Source organism: Rutilus rutilus (assembly GCF_951802725.1).
Source record: "Rutilus rutilus genome assembly, chromosome: 14".
NCBI classification, from domain to species: domain Eukaryota; kingdom Metazoa; phylum Chordata; class Actinopteri; order Cypriniformes; family Leuciscidae; genus Rutilus; species Rutilus rutilus.
The window spans coordinates 2,077,501-2,100,000 of record NC_140219.1 but is presented as its reverse complement, the minus strand read 5'-3'; the positions used below and the strand labels follow the sequence as shown (position 1 = coordinate 2,100,000).

General features: G+C 36.3%; 2 protein-coding genes across 3 annotated transcripts in view; one reads left to right on the top strand and one right to left on the bottom strand.

Moving 5' to 3' along the window:
* The window catches only part of frmpd1b (FERM and PDZ domain containing 1b), a 53,935-nt gene extending 39,257 nt beyond the window's left edge, over window positions 1–14,678 (bottom strand). The window contains exons 1-2 of the mRNA XM_084431068.1: window positions 14,484–14,678; window positions 973–1,111 (exon numbers count right to left, since the gene is read on the bottom strand). The gene's annotated coding sequence lies outside the window, so the exon portion shown is untranslated. The remainder of the gene's footprint in view (window positions 1–972; window positions 1,112–14,483) is intronic.
* A 1,576-nt stretch (window positions 14,679–16,254) lies between these two features.
* Window positions 16,255–22,500, top strand: part of gnpda2 (glucosamine-6-phosphate deaminase 2) — an 8,511-nt gene continuing 2,265 nt past the window's right edge. For both annotated transcript variants that reach the window (XR_014629837.1, XM_084430543.1), the window contains exons 1-6: window positions 16,255–16,369; window positions 16,880–17,033; window positions 17,819–17,920; window positions 19,416–19,598; window positions 20,762–20,946; window positions 22,387–22,500. The exon at window positions 22,387–22,500 is cut by the window's right edge and continues 61 nt beyond it. Coding sequence is in view for 1 of the 2 variants with exons in the window: in XM_084430543.1 (XP_084286669.1) it covers window positions 16,910–17,033; window positions 17,819–17,920; window positions 19,416–19,598; window positions 20,762–20,946; window positions 22,387–22,500 (708 nt within the window). In the remaining variant the exon portion in view is untranslated. The remainder of the gene's footprint in view (window positions 16,370–16,879; window positions 17,034–17,818; window positions 17,921–19,415; window positions 19,599–20,761; window positions 20,947–22,386) is intronic.

The following is a 22,500-nucleotide window of genomic DNA, read 5'->3' as shown; positions in this document are numbered from 1 at the left end:
GAGGCGGACTGTAGATGTTAATCTGTTAGAGGACACTCAGCGTTAGCTTTTATTATATTTGCTTGAGTGCTTGACATTGCTGGTTGACTGCACTGGCCTTCAACACTCATGCGATGTGACTGTGACCCGCTGCACTGTGTGTGTGACGCTGACCTAAATGTAAGTTGATGCAAACGCAATTACTTTCCGTATAAATAGACACATATATTTATAACTACTTTTATGGAACATAAAAAAAAAAAAAAAGTTTGCTTTCATTGAATGGAAAAGAGCAGATGAACGACGTGAGGATGAGCGACTTTTCCATTTTTGGATGACCTATTCCTTTAAAGTCCCCCTGTGGTGAACATCCAGCTTTTAATGTTGCTTATGTGTCTATGTGGTGTTTTTAATATGCAAAGCATGTGTAGATTCATAAGTCGACACCATTGCTGAGTATTTCCTCCTTAAAACTGCAGTGAACCAAAGACAGTCTCAAAAACACGCTTTGAAATCGCTGGTGTTTCTGACGTCACAAACTACCTTGTAACCAATCAGATCAACGTGTGATCGTCAACCAGTGGATCTCTGAGCTGAGTCAGTGGAGGCGGGGCTCATTTGCATATTCATAGAGCCGTGCATACTAAATGAGGCGAGGGTGTCGAGGTGTTTTTCAAGGAACATTTTTTTAAATATTTGATTTTGGTGATGAAAAATGTTTGACTACAGAGGGACTTTAACACCAAACTACCTGTTTACACAGTGAAGGTTGCATTTAATCAAATTCAAATTCACAATCAAAGTCACAGCAGCTTAAATCCCCGAGGGAGTGAAAGCTCAGCGTCTTCAGAAGATGAATCCCTGTGTGTTTCTAATTGAAAATCTAGTTTCTAATTGTTTCTAAGCCACCGCTTGTCACACCTGCAACTAATATACATACACTAATATACATACAGTAATATACATCTTTCCACCAGAGTAGCTTGATCTCACCTGGGTGTGGTTTGTGTCCTATCAGCTCCAGAACGCAGAAATCTCAGCGCGTGATTGGACGTCACATCTCTCTTGTGTGGATTGGTTGAGAGGTGGCAGAGGCGGGCCCTCACAACCATCAGGACCAATGAGAACTGATCTGCAAGGGATACAATCACAATCATAATTAGAGTCTGAAATGTATGGAATATAAATGTGGAAAAATTAAGTAAGTCTGGATCGCACTTTCATGTCTATATTTGATTGTGTTTATACACACATGCATATCGAATATAGCTGGGCAACACATCGAAATTAAGCAATATTATTAATACAACTATGAATTTTATGCACTTTTTAAATGGCCAAAAACTTTTTCTAAAGGTTGTCTAATACTATTACTGTATTTCACTTGCATCAAAGTCACTAAATCAAAATGAGCAATTCTTTTTTTAATACTGAATATTGCAGTTTATTATGAATGATTTATCGGTGCACATCATTATTGTTTTAATAATCTTGAATCAGAATAAGTTCATCTCGCAGCATCTCTTCTCTTCTCTGATGATGTGGGCGGAGCAACCTGTCACTCACATGAGATCAGCCAATAGCAAACCACAACCATCCAATCAAATCCACACAGACAAACTCAAGCCCCGCCCACATTTGTTCGCGTTCCACTCGGATATACGACACAATAGGGGAGAAAAGACGAGCACAACTTACATATCATGCTGACTTTAAAACAATCTGAATCTACTTGGCAACGATGACTGTTTGATTGAAAATATGACTTTTTAAAAGTAATTTCAGAGCAAATACTTTGAGATTCGTTGTTACTAATGCATCTTCTCTGATCTATAAGTGGCATTAGACTTGGTAAATCTCTAAGAATCAGTATAATATAATGTATCGATGCTATATAATATAATGCACCGATATGAAAATTTGTGCCGATACCGATAACCGATAAATCTTTATATTTGAAAGCCGATAACCGATATATTGGCCGATAAATATAAATCCAAATTTTTATATAATTTTTGAGATCCTGATTACAAAAACAGAAGTCTCACCATGTCCCAAGCACACAATTATAATGTTCTCATGATAATTTTATACAGCCGATATGACAGACTCGCACAAGTTGCATCTGTATTTTCCTTTTAAGTGATTCCAATCATATTTCAAGCAATTCAAAACATCATGGCGAACATCTAAAGTGTCTCAGCTGAAGGAAAGAATACATTATTTATCGGCTTTAACATATCAGCCAAATATTCTTATCGGGCCGATAACGATAACATTAAAAATGAACATATATCGTATATGGTGGCCGATATATCGTGCATCCCTAAAAAACAACAACTTTAAAGCCATTTCAGAGCAAATACACTGAGCTTTTCTGTTACTATAGCTTTAGCATTTAGCCTGTTCAATATCATCCGAGACGTCTCTGATATCATCTGAAACACAGAAAGGCAGACCTTTTGACTCTGTGTGCGTAACTGCACACCTGGTCCGCATCCGAATCAGCAGATAAATCTGCATATCCGCACTAATCCTGACAGATTAATCTATTTTCTGTGCAGAGCCTCGCAGGGCTAACGTGCAGCGCTTGTCCGTCGCGCTCACGCTTTATTAACATTTCAGAGTGTGTGTAGCTCTGTGACTTTCACTCCAGTGCACATGAAATCATGCGATGGCGGCAGTCATGCAACAGTCACGAGAGGCTCGCACACGTCGGGCTCTTTGGGTCTCGAAGACGCTTGTGGTTTCAGAGAAACATACATTTGGCGGTGACTTTCCCAGTGTCCCCTACAGCAACCCGAGATCCAGCCTTTCTGTGATGCTTGCCCTCGTTACGCAGCATGTAACTAGCTCATGCAGACTCATGAATAATGCAGTTCAATAATGCAGCTACTGTACTTGAGCAAGACTGATGCGCCAAAGAGGTGTGATGAGAGATGGAAGAAACATAACAATGGATATAGTGGTTCCCATTGGAGAGAAACATCACATCTCAATATGGAGAACAAATTGAGATCTTGATGTTTCTCCCCCTGTGGTGAGAATCCAGTTTTTAATGTTGCTTATGTGTCTATGTGGTGTTTTTAATAACCATGTGTAAGTTCATAAGTCGACAGCATTGCTGAGTATTTCCTCCTTAAAACTGCAGTGAACCAAAGACAGTCTCAAAAACACACTTTGAAATCGCTGGTGTTTCTGACGTCACAAACTACCTTGTAACCAATCAGATCAACGTGTGATCGTCAACCAGTGGATCTCTGAGCTGAGTGAGTGAGTGGAGGCGGGGCTCATTTGCATATTCATAGAGCCGTGCATACTAAATGAGGCGAGGGTGTCGAGTTACATTCGAGATATTTTAAGGCACAAAGACATTTTTCTTATATTAAATATGTCATTTTGGTGATCAAAGATGAGTTTTAATGGATAAATTGATTGACTAAAAAGTCTAAAAAGTCAAACATTTCTCATCAAATTTTTCCAAGACCCAATTATTTATCTCAAAATAAAAATACAAAGAATACAAAATGCAAAATTAAAACATGCTATCGAATCAATTTAATCAATATAATTAATATTAGCTATAATATCCACATTCAAATGAATAGCTCAAGATTAATATAGTTTTGCATTTTGATTTCAACACTGTTTCAAAGTACTTTTACATTTAAACCACTATTTTTAGTTGATTTGCTTTCAATAATCACAATAACATGTTCTCATTTCTCCTCAAGTCATCATAAATGTGTCATTTGCAACCCATTTTACCAGCATAATTTGCCGCATCTCGGGGCGAAACTGGATATAAGAGAAACATTCATTGCAAAGACTTGATTATATAGAGAAACTGAGTCAAATAAGTGTTGGCTAAAATAGTGCATGAAAAGTCATTTTCAGAGGAAGACAAAGTACACTGTAGGTAATTGAAGACATTTCCCTTCATTGCTGCAATAACGTGCGCTGATGAATCAATAACAATCAGACCATCTTGATTTCATCTTGGCCTTTAGGAGAGGCAGTATTAGACCCTCTCGTGTGCAATCTATGATTGTCTTCTGGGCGGAGAAGAGTAAAGGAAGGGTGAAATGGACATAAAAAGCAAGTGAAAATGTTCTTTAGGAGAGAGGATAGTGCTGGAAGCTGTGGAAAGGGACGGGGATGATGGAGACGGAGTGGGAATGGATGTGAAAACTAGAAACAGCTGAGCGGTGCGACGCAGCACCCTGCCGCAATACAGCAGAATTCATCAGCAACCGGTCAATGAGCATCGGGCAAATAAACAGGCCATGCATGAGTCCGGCAACAGCCTGGCTTTCCAAAAACATGCTGTTTTCTGCTTATCGAACAGCGCAACCCTGGAGTTTCCAATCGGCCCACTCCGAGAATAAACCGCATCATGCGTGCATGATCATTGCTCAGACACACACAGTCCCCGGGGAATCAATAGTGATCGGGTCGTGCCAAACGGAGAGTTTGTCTCCATCCCGTCTGAGTGGGACAGAAATGGATGTTTGCTTGTGACTCTGACATTCACAGCTCTCATTAAACTGATCCAACAGCTGTCGGAGGAGCCGGCCCGCAAACGTCCAGGAGAGTCAGCTGAAGCCTTCTCACACGCGAAGACCAAACCGCATTCAGAATAGGCATGCAATTCGTCCCTGCTTTACGAAAAATGAATGTTACCTAAAGTTGTGTGGCTAGTTGAATATGCACCGATAAATACATTATATTATACTGATTCTTAGAGATTTACCAAGTCTAATGCCACTTATAAATCAGAGAAGATGCATTAGTAACAACGAATCTCAAAGTATTTGCTCTGAAATGACTTAAAAAGAGTAATATTTTCAATCAAACAGTCATCGTTGCCAAGTAGATTCAGATTGTTTAAAGTCAGCATGATATGTAAGTTGTGCTCGTCTTTTCTCCCCTATTGTGTCGTATATCCGAGTGAAACGTGAACAAATGTGGGCGGGGCTTGAGTTTGTCTGTGTGGATTTGATTGGATGGTTGTGGTTTCCTATTGGCTGATCTCATGTGAGTGACAGGTTGCTCCGCCCACATCATCGGAGAAGAGAAGAGATGCTGCGAGAGGAACTTCTTCTCATTCAAGATTACTAAAACAATAATGATGTGCACCGATAAATAATTCATAATAAACACTGCAATATTCAATAATAAAAAAAGAATTGCTCATTTTGATTTAGGGATTTTGATGCAAGTGAAATACAGTAAAAACTAATCTAAATAGACAAACTTTAGAAAAAGTCTTTGGCCATTTAAAAAGTGCATAAAAATCATAGTTATATTAACAATATTGCTTAATTTCGATGTGTTGCCCAGCTATATTCGATATGCGTGTGTGTAAACACAATCAAATATAGACATGATAGACACGACATCTGTTTGATCCAGACTTGCTTAATTTTTCCACATTCACACACAGTTTTTACACAAAGTGCATAAAAATCATGGTTATATTAATAATATTGCTTGAATATGCAATAATGATTTTTTTTTTTTTTAAACAATAGGATTTTCCATTGGCTTTTGGATAAGCTCTGTGACCAACAAAAGTTTATGATTCACACCAAGGATGACTATAACAATAACAATATAACTATAAATATAAATATAAAAGAATAGCAGAGTCCACACCATAACTATAACAATAACAGCACAGATACACTATATTGTTGGAATCACTTCAAACACGTGAAAAATCAAGCTGAGAAATGGAGTTGAAATAATGTCAATTGCTGTTTCAATGCTGAAAATGTTGAAACAATATTTAGGCCTAATGCCAATATGAGTGGTTTTAAAAAGTTTAACCAAAATCAAGCCTTTGAAACAATGTTGCAAAAACTTGCAATATCAACATTGACTCGATTTGCAGACATATCATTCATGTCTTAAAGTCCCGCTGTGGTGAAAATCCAGCTTTTAATGTTGTTTATGTGTCTGTTTTTAATCTGCTTTAACACAAAGCATGTGTAAGTTCATAAGTCGACAGCATTGCTGAGTATTTCCTCCTTAAAACTGCAGTGAACCAAAGACAGTCTCAAAAACACGCTTTGAAATCGCTGGTGTTTCTGACGTCACAAACTACCTTGTAACCAATCAGATCAACGTGTGATCGTCAACCAGTGGATCTCTGAGCTGAGTGAGTGAGTGGAGGCGGGGCTCATTTGCATATTCATAGAACCGCACATACTAAATGAGGCGAGGGTGTCGAGTTACACTCAAGATATTTTAAGGCATGAAGAATTTTTTTCAAGGAATTTTTTTTTTAAAATGTAATTTCGGTGATCAAAGATGAGTTTTAAGGGATACAATTATTGACTACAGGGATGATTTTTTTTTCAGCTGATGAACAATATATATATATATTTTTTACAGCCAATCAGAATCAATCCTGCTTTAAAGAGCGCAAGCATTTAAAGCGACAGACGATTAAACAGCAGCGCACTTATAATAAATAGAAAGATATCGTCCACTGGTGTGGACACTAATATAGTTAGTTATTCTTATAGTTATCGTTCTGGTGTGAACGGGCTTGTACATCATGATAATCGCCACAAATGAACTACTTTTGAAGCCTAAATACAATCGGCAGAAGTAAAAAGCTGAACCACAGGCTATAAACGAAGTACACCACGGTCACATGACTTCAACATCACCAAACAACTCTTTCAGTCTTTATTAAAAAAAGTTTTTCCCTGAAAGTTTGAGTTATAACAGTTTGCAACAGCATGATTACAAACTTTAAAAGCAAACTAGTGTATAGATATACGTTTACCTGTTCGGATGATGACGTTTAATGTCCAGTCACTTGATAGCAAGTAAAACGTTTTTTTTGTGTGATGTATTTCATATAACTTGAAAACATCATGATCACCACAGCCCTTTTTTCAGGCATTTAACAAAAAGCCCATTCAAAAACTCATTGACTTGACGATTGACCCATTGACTTCAGAACGATTGAAGTGCTGAAATACACTGGCCTACAGAAAGATGTAATCCCTGCAGGACTCTATTGTATTTTTTGAAACTTTAATTGCATTTTTGCATTGATTTTGGGGGGGTGAAGGAACACTACATCAGCCACAACACAGTGACTGTATTGTACTGCATCAGAATATTCTCTGTCCATCTGGACAGTCTTTCATTGCATTAGTGCGTAGCTTCAGCCATCTTCCCCTCAGCTGACACAGCGCTGGCCTGTCTCTCGCTCACTCTCTTTCAGCGGGATTGAGGGATTGCATGGAATCAAGAGGATGATTCTATGGGATCTGGCACTGAATGCTCAAATACAATTTGAACTGAGAACAAGGCACATTAAAGACGAGGCCAGACTGGGTCAAGACGGGCCGCACAGCAACTTACTGTAGCAAGAGCTAAACTTGCTCCTGTCATATTTAGTGGTGGGAATCGAAAATCGATTCCAATTCTGGACTCGGATACTTAAAGGGGTGGTATAATGCGCCTTTTCACAAGATGTAAAATAAGTCTCTGATGTCCCCAGAGTGTGTGTGTGAAGTTTTAGCTCAAAATACCCCACAGATATTTTTATATAGCATGTTAAAGTTGTCACTTTTTAAGGATGAGCAAAAATGCACCGTTTTTGTGTCTGTCCCTTTAAATGCAAATGAGCTGGCACAGAGGGCGGAGCTTGTGTGTGTGTTAACTTTCTTCTAGTCATTGATTAGCATAGTCTGTCATGATAATCTATAAATCGCTAGTGTGGGAACTGTTGTAAGATGCCTACAGAGTGACATGCTATTGTCTTTGTGTTACGTATTGCAATAAATGTGAAAAGACGGATCCCCTTTGTTGCTTGTGTGTTCCAGGGGGCGGAGTTTATGTAAATTTTAGGGTTGGTGATGTCACTAACCCGGGAGGAATGTGGTGTAGTCTCTACCAGCCGTTTGTTGTAGTCCTTAAAAAGTGATTTCTGTAAAAGCAAATATCTCCCTTTGCTTTGAACTTTGAGCGTCGTAACTTTGCAGATGTTGTTTATGCTCAAACAGCACCATTACACACTAACTAAAGTTAGAAAAGTCAAATCATAATCAACCACACCTTTAAAGTCAGGAATCGGATACTTGTTAATGAAAATTCCTTTGTGCGCATTTTAATGATTTAAACCATTCATGTGCAAGAAGACGCTGACGTGTTTCAAAACGAGCGCACGGAAAGCCGTCGTTCATACGGAAAAGTGCGCGATACTGAACGTGATCGCGTCTTTTTGCACGTGAACAAATACACACAAAAATATGTCGTTATTAAACACATTCGGTTATGGTTTAAGTGAACGTAAACAGTCGACAGAGGAAACGTATGTGTATCAGTATATTGGATCCGTGCGGCTCTTAAAGTGACGGCAGCCTAATATTCCCTCTATAATAACATTAATCCAAACAGAATGTCCAAGCCGCAGTTTTCCATGCAATGACCCGGCCGGCATTTCAACATTTATTCACAGGTAAATCAATGTCATGGATCAAGGATGACATTTTGTTTTGAGAACATATTAAATTCCCCCTGTAGTCAATAACTGTATCCCTTAAAACTCACCTTTGATCACCAAAATTACATATTTCAACGTTTTTTCCTTGAAAAATTAACTCAACACCCTTGCCTCATTTAGTATGCGTGGTTCTATGAATATGCAAATGAGCCCCGCCTCCACTCACTCACTCAGCTCAGAGATCCACTGGTTGACGATCACACGTTGATCTGATTGGTTACAAGGTAGTTTGTGACGTCAGAAACACCAGCGATTTCAAAGCGTGTGTTTGAGACTGTCTTTGGTTCACTGCAGTTTTAAGGAGGAAATACTCAGCAATGGTGTCGACTTATGAACTTACACATGGTTTAAGCGTATTAAAAACACCACATAGACACATAAACTACATTAAAAGCTGGATTTTCACCACAGGGAGACTTTAAGATATAAATTATATGTCTGCAAATCGAATCAATGTAGATATTAGGCAAGGCAAGGCATTGTTTCAAAGGCTTAATAAAAAATAAAAAATAAATTGTCAAACTTTTTACAACCATTCAGCATTAAATATCGTTTCAGCATTTAAAACAGCAATCAACATAATTTCAATTACATTTCAACACTGAAGGTCAGTCACATGCCGACTGGGAAAGCATATAGAAAACCCCCTTTATTCGCTTTATAACGACTTTATTCCACATACTGTAGTTACCTAAATGATAGTTGTGTCTGAGGAACAAACATAAAATGATGAAATGAAAATCTCTTAAATTGCATTTGTTCAGATGTATTTTAAAGGAATATGTGCATGCAAGATTTTAATAAATGATGACTTTAATTTCATTGCATGGCGTTTATTTGTCATTTTTGAAGCTTGTCATGGTCACAAAACTCTTTAATAGTATATAAAACAACAGTTCAGAGATTATTAATATGCGTTTGGAGCAACATGAAGGCGAGCAAATGTCTATTTCTTTAATAATATAATATTTCTACTTATTTAATCATGCCGTTCCTATAAATACTGATGCAATGCTTGACTGGTTCTCCACAGTGGGGTTCGTGCATGAGCAGATCTACACAGCGAGAGAGACTCGAAGAAAGAGGCTATTAACCGCACGCCCTCCAGGTCCACATGCCACTGAATTTCAGAGATTTCACTGAGATTTCTAAGATTTCACGTTGCGCAGATGCACGTCAAAAGTGTCCAGATCTCACACTCCTGAAAAACATACAGTGATAAGACGTGGCATATGCTCTGAAAACCAAGGGTTCAATCCAGGACTAAAGCAATGGCGCAGACGTTCACAGCGTCAGTCCGTAACTAGGTCAGATGTGTTTCATCCCATTCCCATTAACCAACAGCCGAGTGAATGGTTCAGTCCCAGTATAATGGCGTTTCCTTCGCTTTGTCAGTTGTTTGTTGTTTGTGTTGAAAACGATTCCACGTTTCCTCTTTAGCACTAATTAAATCGCCCTTCTCTTCCCCCGTTCTGCCTGTCAGAGCCGGCCATTAGCATAATAAAAGAAAGCAGCTTTTGTGCAACCTCTCAATTCAATTCCGTCGGCGACCGAGGGCTTTCAGTTCCCAGCATGCCGTTAAATCTAGCCACCATTTGGAGATTAATATTCCGCATTTGTGCATATTAATTACTTGCATGAGGTAATTAGAGAATGCAGGGACTTCTGAGGGTCTGTGTCTTGGGACACAGTGTTGTTTTAGTTTTTATTTACATTTTATTCATATTTTGAATTCACTTTTTTTGGTTTTCGTGTTCATTTTAGTTTCATTTTTAGTAATTTCGTCATGTTTTTTTCTTCATTTTATTAGTTTATTGTTTTTTAAACATTGCTATTTAAGTTTAATTTTTTTTTTTCATTAGTTATATTTTTTTTAACATTGCTATTTAAGTTTAAATTTTTTTTTTCATTAGTTAAATTTTTTTTAACATTGCTATTTAAGTTTAAATTTTTTTTTTTCATTGATCAATTTTTTTTAACATTGCTATTTAAGTTTAATTTATTTTTATTTCAGTTTTAGTTTTAATTCCAGTAAAAAAATAAATAATAATTTAGTGCTTCAACTTGTTTCAGCTTTATCCCAATCAACAGGAATGTTTTAGTTTTAGTTAACGACTGAAATGCCTGATTAAAAATGCATTGAAATCAATTGCTATTAGTCGATTGGCTTGTGCTAAAAATACACAACATTAACTTTTAGCAGATTTAAGAGAACAAAAGTTTGTTTGACGGGATGCACACGAATTATTGTCCCATTATAATTCTCTCTAGTATGAATTATAAACACCTCCTGATAGCAAATCATGAGCTGCATCTTTAATTAAACGATTTAATAATCAATTAAAAGGGACTTTTTACCTGTATGTTATTACGCTGTATCCACATTGGACCAGCGGTTTGGAAAATGGATTATGCGGCGCCATCTTCTGGTCAAACACGGGAATTCCTTCACAGTGCATTCTGGGTATTTCTGGGCACTCAATAACTATTGTTTCCTCGAATAGTGCCCTATTTAATGCTATAGGGGGCATTAAACACAGCCGTGGTCTTACTATTGGGAGATACGAGGGTTCGTACATTTGGAGGAACAAAAGCGTAACGGCTAAATAGGATCACGTGTGCATTGACAACCAATCACATTACAGCCTTGACGTCATTGAGTTGTGCGAGTCAGTCACTGTCTGCATACCAAAGTGGCATAAACTGAATAATACCTGTCGCAAAATGATCCGCGACTTCTCTTACAAAACGGCATTGTTTTCAGTCGCAACTCTAAAAATAGACCAATCCAACACGAATGTTTAAGGTCAAACATGTTGAAGATTAGCTGTCGATTCATTAAAGGATAAGCTTCAGTGAAGCCTCTCCTCCATTGACGTCTATTCAAAAAATGGACTTGTTTTGGACCTTGGAAACTTGCCTTAAAGTAGGTTTGTGACGTGAACTAAAGGCAATTAACCAATTAAAACAAGCTATTTAAACTTGTATTTCACAAGATGTGATTCAGATCAGCCGTTCAATTAAGCAAAAATGCTGAATTTAGAGACAAATGATCAAATTATGTAAGGCCAGAGGTCATCATACAGCGGAGAATAAACCTGTGCATGTTTTTGTGTGTGTCATGATGAAGCGAAAGTGAATTTGGGTCACGGGATCTTCCTGTATTTCCTGATGTGTAATTACAGCATGCCGTCGCTCTGCACAGAAAACACATCATATGTTCCCCATTCATCATCACTGAGTCATCAACATGAGCCTGTAACCACACACACACACACATCCTACATGCTAATGCTTGAGATGTGAGATCATTACAGAACAACAACAGTTCGGATCAGGAAGCAAAAAAATTCCCTGCATTTTGCATAACAAATTAATCTTTCAAAACAGCCCTGCTATGAACTCTATAAACGAGGATGTTTGCTTTTGCAGAGGCCACACGTCAGCATTATTAGCATTATTAGCATTATTGTTGTTTAATTGCAGAATTTACTGTACATTATTTATTTCAATGCATGATTTGAATTGTTATTTGCGAAGTCTTTTATCATTTTTTTATTAACTTGAACTAAGATACTTTTTCCCTTCAGATCAAAGACTGCAATATTGTCATTTATATTGCAAAACTTTTTTTTAATGCCACTGAATTGAAACAAATTCAATGGGAAAAATAGTTTGAAGCAAAAACGCACAAAACATTTTTTATATATATATTTTGCCAGATATTTTGTTTAGAAAAATAGCATGATTTTTACTTGAAATGAATCAGTCGATGATAACTAGATTGTTCTTAAAGGTATAGTGGAGGATCTTTCCGAATTTTAGATAAGACCCGCCCTCTCCACTTTTTGAATAAGTTTGATTGATTCACCAGAATGATTGACAATTAGGAGGACCAATAGTATAGGTGATCCACCCGGAAGTAAAAAATCCTCCATTATACCTTTAAGATAAATGTACTATTTACTTTGATTTACTCTTTCGTTTATTTTAATTTTGATTTAAATAAATACATTATCATTCACCTCCCCTAAAACTGTGCCCACAAACCATATCTAAAAAATGCTGGGTTGTTTTAACCCAATTTTGGGTCAGATATGGACAAACCCAAACGTTCGGTTAAAAATGTAATTTAAAAATTTAACCCCAATGGCTGACATAAACTCACAATTGTGAGATAAAAAGTCGCAATTATCTTTTAACATTTTTTATTCTGTGGCGGAAACGAGCTTCGAAACATAACTTAATACTTCATACAGAGTCAAATATACATTACACACAAAAACCATGTGTCTAAAAGAACCATTAACACTATGTCCTCCTGATATAAGCAAGAAATATACATTGAAAATATGCCTGTTTGATAAAGATTCAAAGCTGTGTCTGCACATTTTGTTTAATATGGAAACTATATGTTAGCTAGCAACGCCAGAAAGCATCATTATAACGTGAATGCCAAGTTAAAAGGATTACTCTAAAATAATTTCTTTGTATATTAAGTTACTTTTCACTTACAGGTAGCCTGTTTTTTCTCCAGAATCAGCATGCGCAAAGCATCACTCTCTCACACACACACTCTCTCTCTCTCTCACACACACACACACACACACTAAATAATCATGTTCCTTATGCTCTACACTTCCTGACATATTGAGATCATCTGTCTAGTGCAGTTGTCTGTGGAGTAGCACATGGCTGCGCGTGCACATAATGGCAAACTAGTCTCCATATATATGTAAAATAGTGCTAAAAATATCTAAATGCTGCAGGATTGAAGCATGAAGTCTCGTGGAGTGTACATGACGTGCTCAAGGGCCCAAAAACGGAGAGAATGAGAGAGAAAAGAGGGTGCATATGCCACACCTCACTCATTCACAAACACGGCGGTTCTCCCACTGTACGACATAATCACATGGTCCAGGGGATTTACAACTGCAGAGGAAATATCCCACAACATATGTGCAGTCTGAGCCATTTATAGTCCAGACGCAACGCAAAAGCCACAGTGCGTGCGAGCGATGCGTCGCGTCAAGAGCGCGTCTCAAAAAAATAGCCAGCAGCAATCACTGAACAATAGTAAACACGCGAATGCTCGTCCGAGTCGTTAAAGAGAATCGGCTCTTTTGAACGGTTCACGCCAATGATTCACTTGAAACGATTCTGTGATTCGTTTTAAATATAGTGTTATATTAAGCGTAACAGACCCAGCTTGTGTTGTTACGTTTGTCACCATTGCTGTTTAATCAAGCTCAAGTCTGGTCGTTAAAAAATGCAAACGTGAGAATGTACTTTGTTTAGGAGCCAATACTAGTTTCCACCAAAAATATGAACTAGGAAATATGCATTTCACAACGTGTCTTGTCAGTTTTGCTTACTGTAGTCATCGTTCATCAACAACAACACACACACCAACTGATCTGATAACTCGATTCGCTACAAAGAATCGATTCATATGAACGATTCGTTTACGAACTGGACATCACTACAACCATGATCCCCAATCAGTGTTTAAACAATCATGATATATGACCACTATGACAATCAGAATAAAAACAGAAACGTTTATCCTGAACAACTCACAAAATCAATCCGTCCGACGCGAAGCCCCAAATGACCTAATTAACGTCACATACTCCGTTCAGAAAGACTATTTCCTCAATCCAATGTGTTGAACAGATTTTTCCAAATCCATACCTGTCATCTGATTCCAGACAGAACAAGTCATGTGTGTTTATCTAGTAAACAAAAGGGGGTAAAAAGCTCAATCTTTTGTTGGTTCTCCCGTTTAATCTTAATCCGATTTGAATCTTCCTCGCCGATCCGTCTGTCCGAACAGCAGCGAGCGCGAGCGCACAATGGAAATGAATCTAAGCCCTTTAAAATAGGCTACATCGAATCTATGAAAATGGTTCACAAACACGTGTCTAATGAATGAACGAGCATGCAGAAGAACAACGGAGACAGCTGCACCCACCTCGTGGTTTGAAAGGACACCGGTCCGGTCCAGTTCGGGAGGTGTGGGTGGACCGGTCCGGTCCAGAGATGCAGAGCCAGCCCGGGATGAAGGAGCAGGTGAATCAGGCTGATTCAGACGGGATGGACAGTTGTGTGTGGATGATGTTTGAGCTGTGTGTGTGTGTGTGTGCTGGATGCTGTCAGGATAGGGACCAGTTTAATCCTCCATCTGAATGCTCTCCTCGGCCACTCCACCCCTCCCTCATCCCTCCTCAGTGATGGCCGAATCACTCTTTTGAAAGGGTTCTTTGTACTGACTCGGTTGAACCGATTCGCAGCGCGGATCTTTTCCATAGAATGTGATGACGCGCTTTAACGGTCGTAAATGAAAAGTTTTCGTGTTATTTGTTATTTTCTCCTATGACGAATCTTATCATAAGGAATATTACTTAGTTAATTTGATTAGCTAAATTTAGTATTCATAAATGTGAATTTGGAGGAAATAAGCCTTTGTTTTTTTAGTTTCTTAAGATCGAGAATTCAATAATACCTAAACACAATGTTTTGTTTAAAAAATAAGAAAGCTGCAAATTGTGTTTCAATTTGTAAACATTTTCACATTTTTATTTAACTTTTAGGTTTGTCACTGTTTCTTTATATAGGCTATTTGTCATTTTGTTTGTCTATTTGTTTGTTTACTCAATGTTCCCCCTTGACTCTAGTTGTAAGTCTTTAAAAAAAATAAAAAAAATGAAAGTTTTCATATTTTTTTTTTTTTTTTTTTATGTACATTTATAACACTATACTTTGTATTATATTACCTTTATATCAAATTACAAAAACAAACAACAAAAAGTGAATGCTGCTGTGAGGGTTTAGAGAATATCTGACAATTTGTGTGACATAGTCGAAAAATACAATTAAAATGCAGCATTTAATTCGAAAAGTAGAAAAATGTATTAAAACATTTACAGCAAAAAGAGCTAAACAGCTTGGACTGAAAGGGCAGAAGTTAAACTGCATCACTGTGTCAATTTAAAGACTTATTGACGAATAAAACACTTACTGAGTGAACTTTTATGTTTGAGGGTGACTTTAGGCCATATGCAGATTACATATTACAATTTGGTTGCTGAGTTGTTTAAAATAAATGTAAATAGCTGCTATAAGGTTGCTAAGGTGAATATAATGTTAGTTATTAGGGTTAGAAGTTGCTATATATTCACTAGACAAACTGTGCTGATCGTGTAAATTAGAAAAGCTCTATTTAAGTCGTGTCAATATATGAGGGATTTACCCAAATACATACAACAATTTTGTCACATGAACATAACTTACTATTTACTTAAAAAGACGACGAACAAAGTCCCGGCGCGTGTAAATGAATCGACTGATCGAGTTTTGAACCGAACGAACCGATTCGCTCAAATGAATCAGACTTCTGCACGCTATCATCCCTCAATCCGACGCCTTCTGTTCCTCTCTCTCTCTCTCTCCCACACACACACACACACACACGCGTTTGTCCCCCTGAGGTCCTTCGCAAGGTCAGTCACGGTAGAAAAGAAGGAAATGAAACGACTGGAGAGTAAATTGGACGAAACTACACGTGAATATGCACGACATATTATATGATAAAATAATACAATTATTTGTGTCGGCACGATACTAGACTAATGTTTCCTAATTCATTTCCAAATGTAAATGTCATCCTACATGCTTAATATCAGATCATTTCATTCATCATTCATCTTTTATACAAGAGCCTCGTCGGTTTCCATACATGGGCAGTTGCTACAAACCGGAAGTGTGTCGTCAGCGCACATGACCGGAACTCGATCACATGATCAGTGTTTTCAAAGAAAACTTGTATCCATTCACCCTGAGATCCTACGCTTTATTACTGTAAGTAGCAGATTTTATTACCCGTTATATATCCATAACCGTTATTCGATATCTAAAGGCATATTAAACGCAGCATGGTCGTAAATAAAGCGAGGTCATGAATATAAGTTTAAAAGCAAAGATATGCTGTGATATGATATAGAGATCCTATATTAACTGTACATATGAAGACTTCAGATGCAAAAGCCTCTAAATGCCATCTGATATTTTCTTCTAGAATGATAATTTTTATCAAGCTTGTATGTTTATGTTCAGTTATTTCACTTTAATGGCATTGAAAATGACCTATTAATTGTCATTAAAGTGAAATGAATGAACCTAAATATACGAGCTTGATAAAAATGCTCATTTCAGATGGCACTTTGAGGCTTTTGCATCTGAAGTCTTCATATATTAACAGCAAAGGTGCATCTTGTTGTTTTGCTCCTCATTGGATCTGAGCTTTGCCTGATCATCTGGACTGGTCAGTGCTGGTCAATAATATTGATCTGTCTGTCTTTATATTCACAGTGTCTTGCAGGACTGGATCAGTGAGAAGTCATGAGACTGGTGATTCTGGACGATTATGATCTGGCCAGCGAATGGGCTGCAAAATACATCCGGAACCGGATCATCCACTTCAAGCCCAGTGCTGACCGGTACTTCACCTTAGGACTTCCAACAGGTAAACTAATCCACCAGAACATATGAACATCTTTCATGAGGATGACCTGAACTCAAAATTGACTTTGTTTACTTTCTTGCACATTCCTCCTGTTGTCTTCTTAATATTTCATCAGAATGTAATAAATTGCTCTGTTTGTGTCCTGGACTCACTGCCCACTATTCACAATCCAGTCAATTCCCGATGTATTCACTCTGAAATTTGGGAAGATTATGATTATTCTATAATTATATAGATTGTTATTAGTGCTGCATCTTACATAAACGTTTGTAAATGTATAATATTTGTGTGTATATCATTTATCACAGACACTCTCTTACTCACAGACTCACACACACACACACGCACACACACACACTCACACACACACACACACACACACACACACACACTCACAGAATCACACAGACACACACAATCACTGACACACATCTAACATAAAAGTGTGACACTTTATACACTATATTATGTTAGTTGCGATTATCATTTATCACACACACACTCTCTTACTCACAGACACACACAGAAACACACACACACGCACACACACACACACACACACACACACACACACACACACACACACACACACACTCACACACACACTCACAGAATCACACAGACACACATCTAACATAAAAGTTTGTCACTATATACACTATATTATGTTAGTTGCGATTAATCACGATGAGTCGATGCGACAGCACCAATATAATACTAATATTATATATATATATACTAATATTATACTGATATATATTCTGATATAATGTGATTGACTGCAGGGAGCACACCCCTCGGCTGCTATAAGAAGCTGATCGAGTATCACAAGAGTGGAGACCTGTCCTTCAAATATGTCAAAACCTTTAACATGGACGAGTATGTGGGTGAGTGTGAACCGCACAGATTGCTTCTCTCGAGAACTGCTGAGTGTGTGTGTGTGTGTGTGTGTGTGAGAGTCAGCAGAAGTATGTAACTGAGCCACTGTCATGCATAATACAATGCTAAAGAGCGTTTGCACACTGGGCTCCGTCCTCTTCCCTTTCTAGTCTAGTTCAGAATCTGACATTTATTAAACATTCTAGCTACACTTTCTAACTACTCTTATACGAGTACTGTATATGTCAACTATCTCTTTAGACTATCTCTTTAAAATTTGGGCCGATACCGATAATTCTTTAGATTTGAAAGCCGGTAACCGATATTTTGGCCTATAAATCTAAATCTAAATTTTTATATACTTTTTGAGAGCCTGATAACAAGAATAAAAGTCTCACCATTAAAAGCCATGTCCCAAACACACAATTATAAAGTTCTCATTATAATTTGATGTAGCCGATATGACAGACGTAACTGTTGCACTGAACTGTATTTTCCTTTTTTGAAGTGATTTAAGCCAAATTTAATATATCGGCTTAAATACATCCGCCAAATTTAATATATCGGCTTAAATACATCCGCCAAATTTAATATATCGGCTTTAATATATCGGCCAAACTTAATATATCGGCTTTAATATATCCGCCAAATTTTATATATCGGCTTAAATATATCGGCCAAATTTTATATATTGGCTTTAATATATCGGCCAAATTTAATATATTGGCTTTAATATATCGGCCAAATTTAATATATCGGCTTAAATATATCGGCCAAATTTTATATATATCGATTTTAATATATCCGCCAAATTTAATATATCGGCTTAAATATATCGGCCAAATTTTATATATCGGTTTTAATATATCCGCCAAATTTAATATATCGCCTTAAATATATCGGCCAAATTTTATATATCGGTTTTAATATATCCGCCAAATTTAATATGTCGCCTTAAATATATCGGACAAATTTTATATACTGGCTTTAATATATCCGCCAAATTTAATATATCGGCTTTAATATATCCGCCAAATTTAATATATCGGCTTAAATATATCGGCCAAATTTAATAAATTGGCTTTAATATATCCGCCAAATTTAATATATCGGCTTAAATATATTGGCCAAATTTAATATATCGGCTTTAATATATCCGCCAAATTTAATATATCGGCTTTAATATATCCGCCAAATTTAATATATCGGCTTAAATATATCGGCCAAATTTAATAAATTGGCTTTAATATATCCGCCAAATTTAATATATCAGTCTTAATATATCGGCCAAATTTTCTTATCGGGCTGATAACGATAATATTAAAAGTGAACAAATATCGGCCGATACCGATATGGTGGCTGATATATCATGCATCCCTAATTACTGTTAGGTTATGGTTCGGGTTAGTAGAATACAAGTTGACATGTGTAAGTCACTTATAGTCAGTAGATTGTCTAAATGTGGACCATCAGATTTGTTCCTGAATATCTCCTGGTCTTCAGGCCTTCCCAGGGATCATCCCGAGAGCTATCACTCCTACATGTGGAACAACTTCTTCAAGCACGTGGACATCGAGCCGCACAACACTCATATTCTGGACGGGAACGCCAGCAACCTGCAGGCGGAGTGCGAAGCCTTCGAGCAGAAGATCACGGATGCGGGAGGAATCGAGCTGTTTGTGGGAGGTGTGCCGATAAATCGCTTTATTAGACGCTGAGAGACGCCAGTAACACTGGAATGCACTCCTCAATCTGTACACAGTAAACCGGCTCTCTAAGCAGTTTAGCTGCTGCGATAACAAACACTTCTAATCAATAAGAATGATTCCAAATGCTTGATTACGCAACTCAAAGGTCAAAGGTCATAAAGGGACAGTTCATACTGTCAATAGGCACCAGAAACTATTTGGTTACAGACATTCTTCAAAATATCTTCTATCCCTTTAAGTCTTGAGTTTGCTGTAGCAATAATTGATTTCATCTTTGTCAGTGTATCTGGTCTAAATTTTGTACAAATTTAGTGTTATTTGAGTTCTTTTAGTATAGTATTTATTCATATTTTGAATTACTTTTTATTGGGAACACTTTACAATAACGTTTCATCTGTTAACATTAGTTAGCTACATTAGTTAACATGAACTAACGATAAAAAATGCATATACAGGATTTATTAATCTTAGGTTATGTTAATTCCTACATTTACTAATACTTCATTCAAATCAAAAGTTGTATCTGTTATCTGATAAACTTAAAAACTGATCAAAAATATGTATTTATTTATTCAATCTCAATGATACTAAAATAGCATTGGTTTAATTTGTATAAGTATAAAAAGTTAATTTCATGCATTTGAAATAAAGCTGCACTAAAATAATAAATATTACATGGAAAAAAAACGTTATACTTATAAAAATTAAACTGATGTTATTTTAATATCATTAAGATGCTAAATATTTTTAATCCGTTTTATTTTTATATTTTTTATTTTAATTTTAATAATTAAAAAAAATTTTTTTTGTTTTAGTTAACAATAACAACACTGGTCCGAATGATAAACAACATGCTTTACATAGTAGATTAATAACTTTTATGAATCTATTGGGGTGAATCTCATCACATCACGTTTCATTTTATATTTTCAATATAAAGGATTCAAAAAGAAATGATATTTACCAAAGAAAATGAACATTTTTGTATTGTTTCCATGATAAATAAGCACGTTTTTCATTACGTGTCTGTACGTTTTCTCATTAGTTCTGTGATTCGCATTATTACATTCACTGTTATTATATTCAGAGTCATCACTTATTTAACTTTATCCATGTCCTGTCTTTTGTTATTTTCCTCAGGCATCGGTCCAGATGGGCACATCGCCTTTAATGAGCCCGGCTCCAGTCTGGTGTCCAGGACCCGAGTGAAGACACTGGCCAAGGACACCATAGTAGCCAACGCCCGTTTCTTCGGGAACGACCTTTCCAAAGTTCCCAGCATGACCCTCACCGTCGGAGTGGGAACAGTGATGGACGCCAGAGAGGTAAATCACAGCGCGTGTTTGTGGCTGAAACTGCAACAGGAACATGAACGTGGAACAAACACAACGGCTTTTGTCCCAGTCAGATACGCTTTTGTTTGGAGCATTTGTCATGTGCAACTCATAAATATAATTATCTTTTCTAATATAGTAACAAATGTTCTCTTTGTTATAGCTATAAAAACTGAACATGTGTCAATGAGAGACTGAATGTCCTGGAAATACATAAACACTTTAACAGAGAGGATGCTGGGTAAAGTGTCCTTCGGGTCTCTTGGATGCCAGACATCAGCTGATTCGCATTATTAAATCATTATAGCGTCTCCTATAAACACGCAGACCATATTTCACTCCAAAAATCATATTATAATCCGTTATTGTTTGCATAAAGAAGTCATTTTTTGGCCCATTAAGATTTTTGGAATTGTGACATTAAGCAAAATTCCTTCCCAAATTCTGTTTTATATATATATATATATTAATATTAAATTCAGCACAACAAGTACAACCATGATGTATACTTACAGTTACATATACTTTACAATTTAAAGAAAAATAATAATGTAATATCTGTTCTAATTACTATAATAATATTTATTATTATTATTAATATAAGTATTATTATTATTACTACAGTAAATAGAGTAATAATAATTCATATAATAAAATATATAATAATTAATAATAATAATAATGAAGAAATGTTCCAGTCATGATTTAACCCCAAATAAAATGGGTAGAAATCATTACTGTAATAATAATGTTTATTATTATTAATATACGTATTATTATTATTAAAATAATTAGGATAATAATAATATGTAATAATTATTGTTATTATTTTTGCAGGTCATGATTCAAACCTAAATCAAAGGAAATATATATTTGTACTATTACAGTAATAATAATAATAAATATTATTATTATTATTACTGTAATTAGGATAATAATAATATTTAATAATAATAATAGTAATTATGAAGAAATGTTTGGGTCATGACTTAACCCTAAATCAAAGTAAAAAAATACATTTTAATTACTGTATTAATAATAATAATTGTTATTATTATTAATATAATTGTAATTATTAAATTATTTAAGTAATTATGATAATAATAATAATAATAATAATATGTAATAATAAAATAAAAATTATCATCATCATTACAGTAATGAGTCATACATTTTTCCCCTTTAATAAAATTGTTTTCCCTAATTACTGTAGTAAAAAAAAAAATATATATATATATATATATATATATATATATATATATATTATTTAAATCATGGTTTAAATTATGACCTGAACATTTCTGAATGTGATGAAAGTTGGAGTTGGAGAATCGCTGTAAAGTTCAGCATTAGTTTCTGAAGTGTGTTTTCCAGTGTAATGATGAATGCGTGACGTCTCCTCCTCCTCCTCCTCCTCCTCTTCTTCCTCAGGTCATGATTGTGATCACAGGAGCTCATAAGGCCTTCGCTCTGTATAAAGCCATCGAGGAGGGCGTGAACCACATGTGGACGGTGTCTGCCTTCCAGCAACATCCACGAACCATA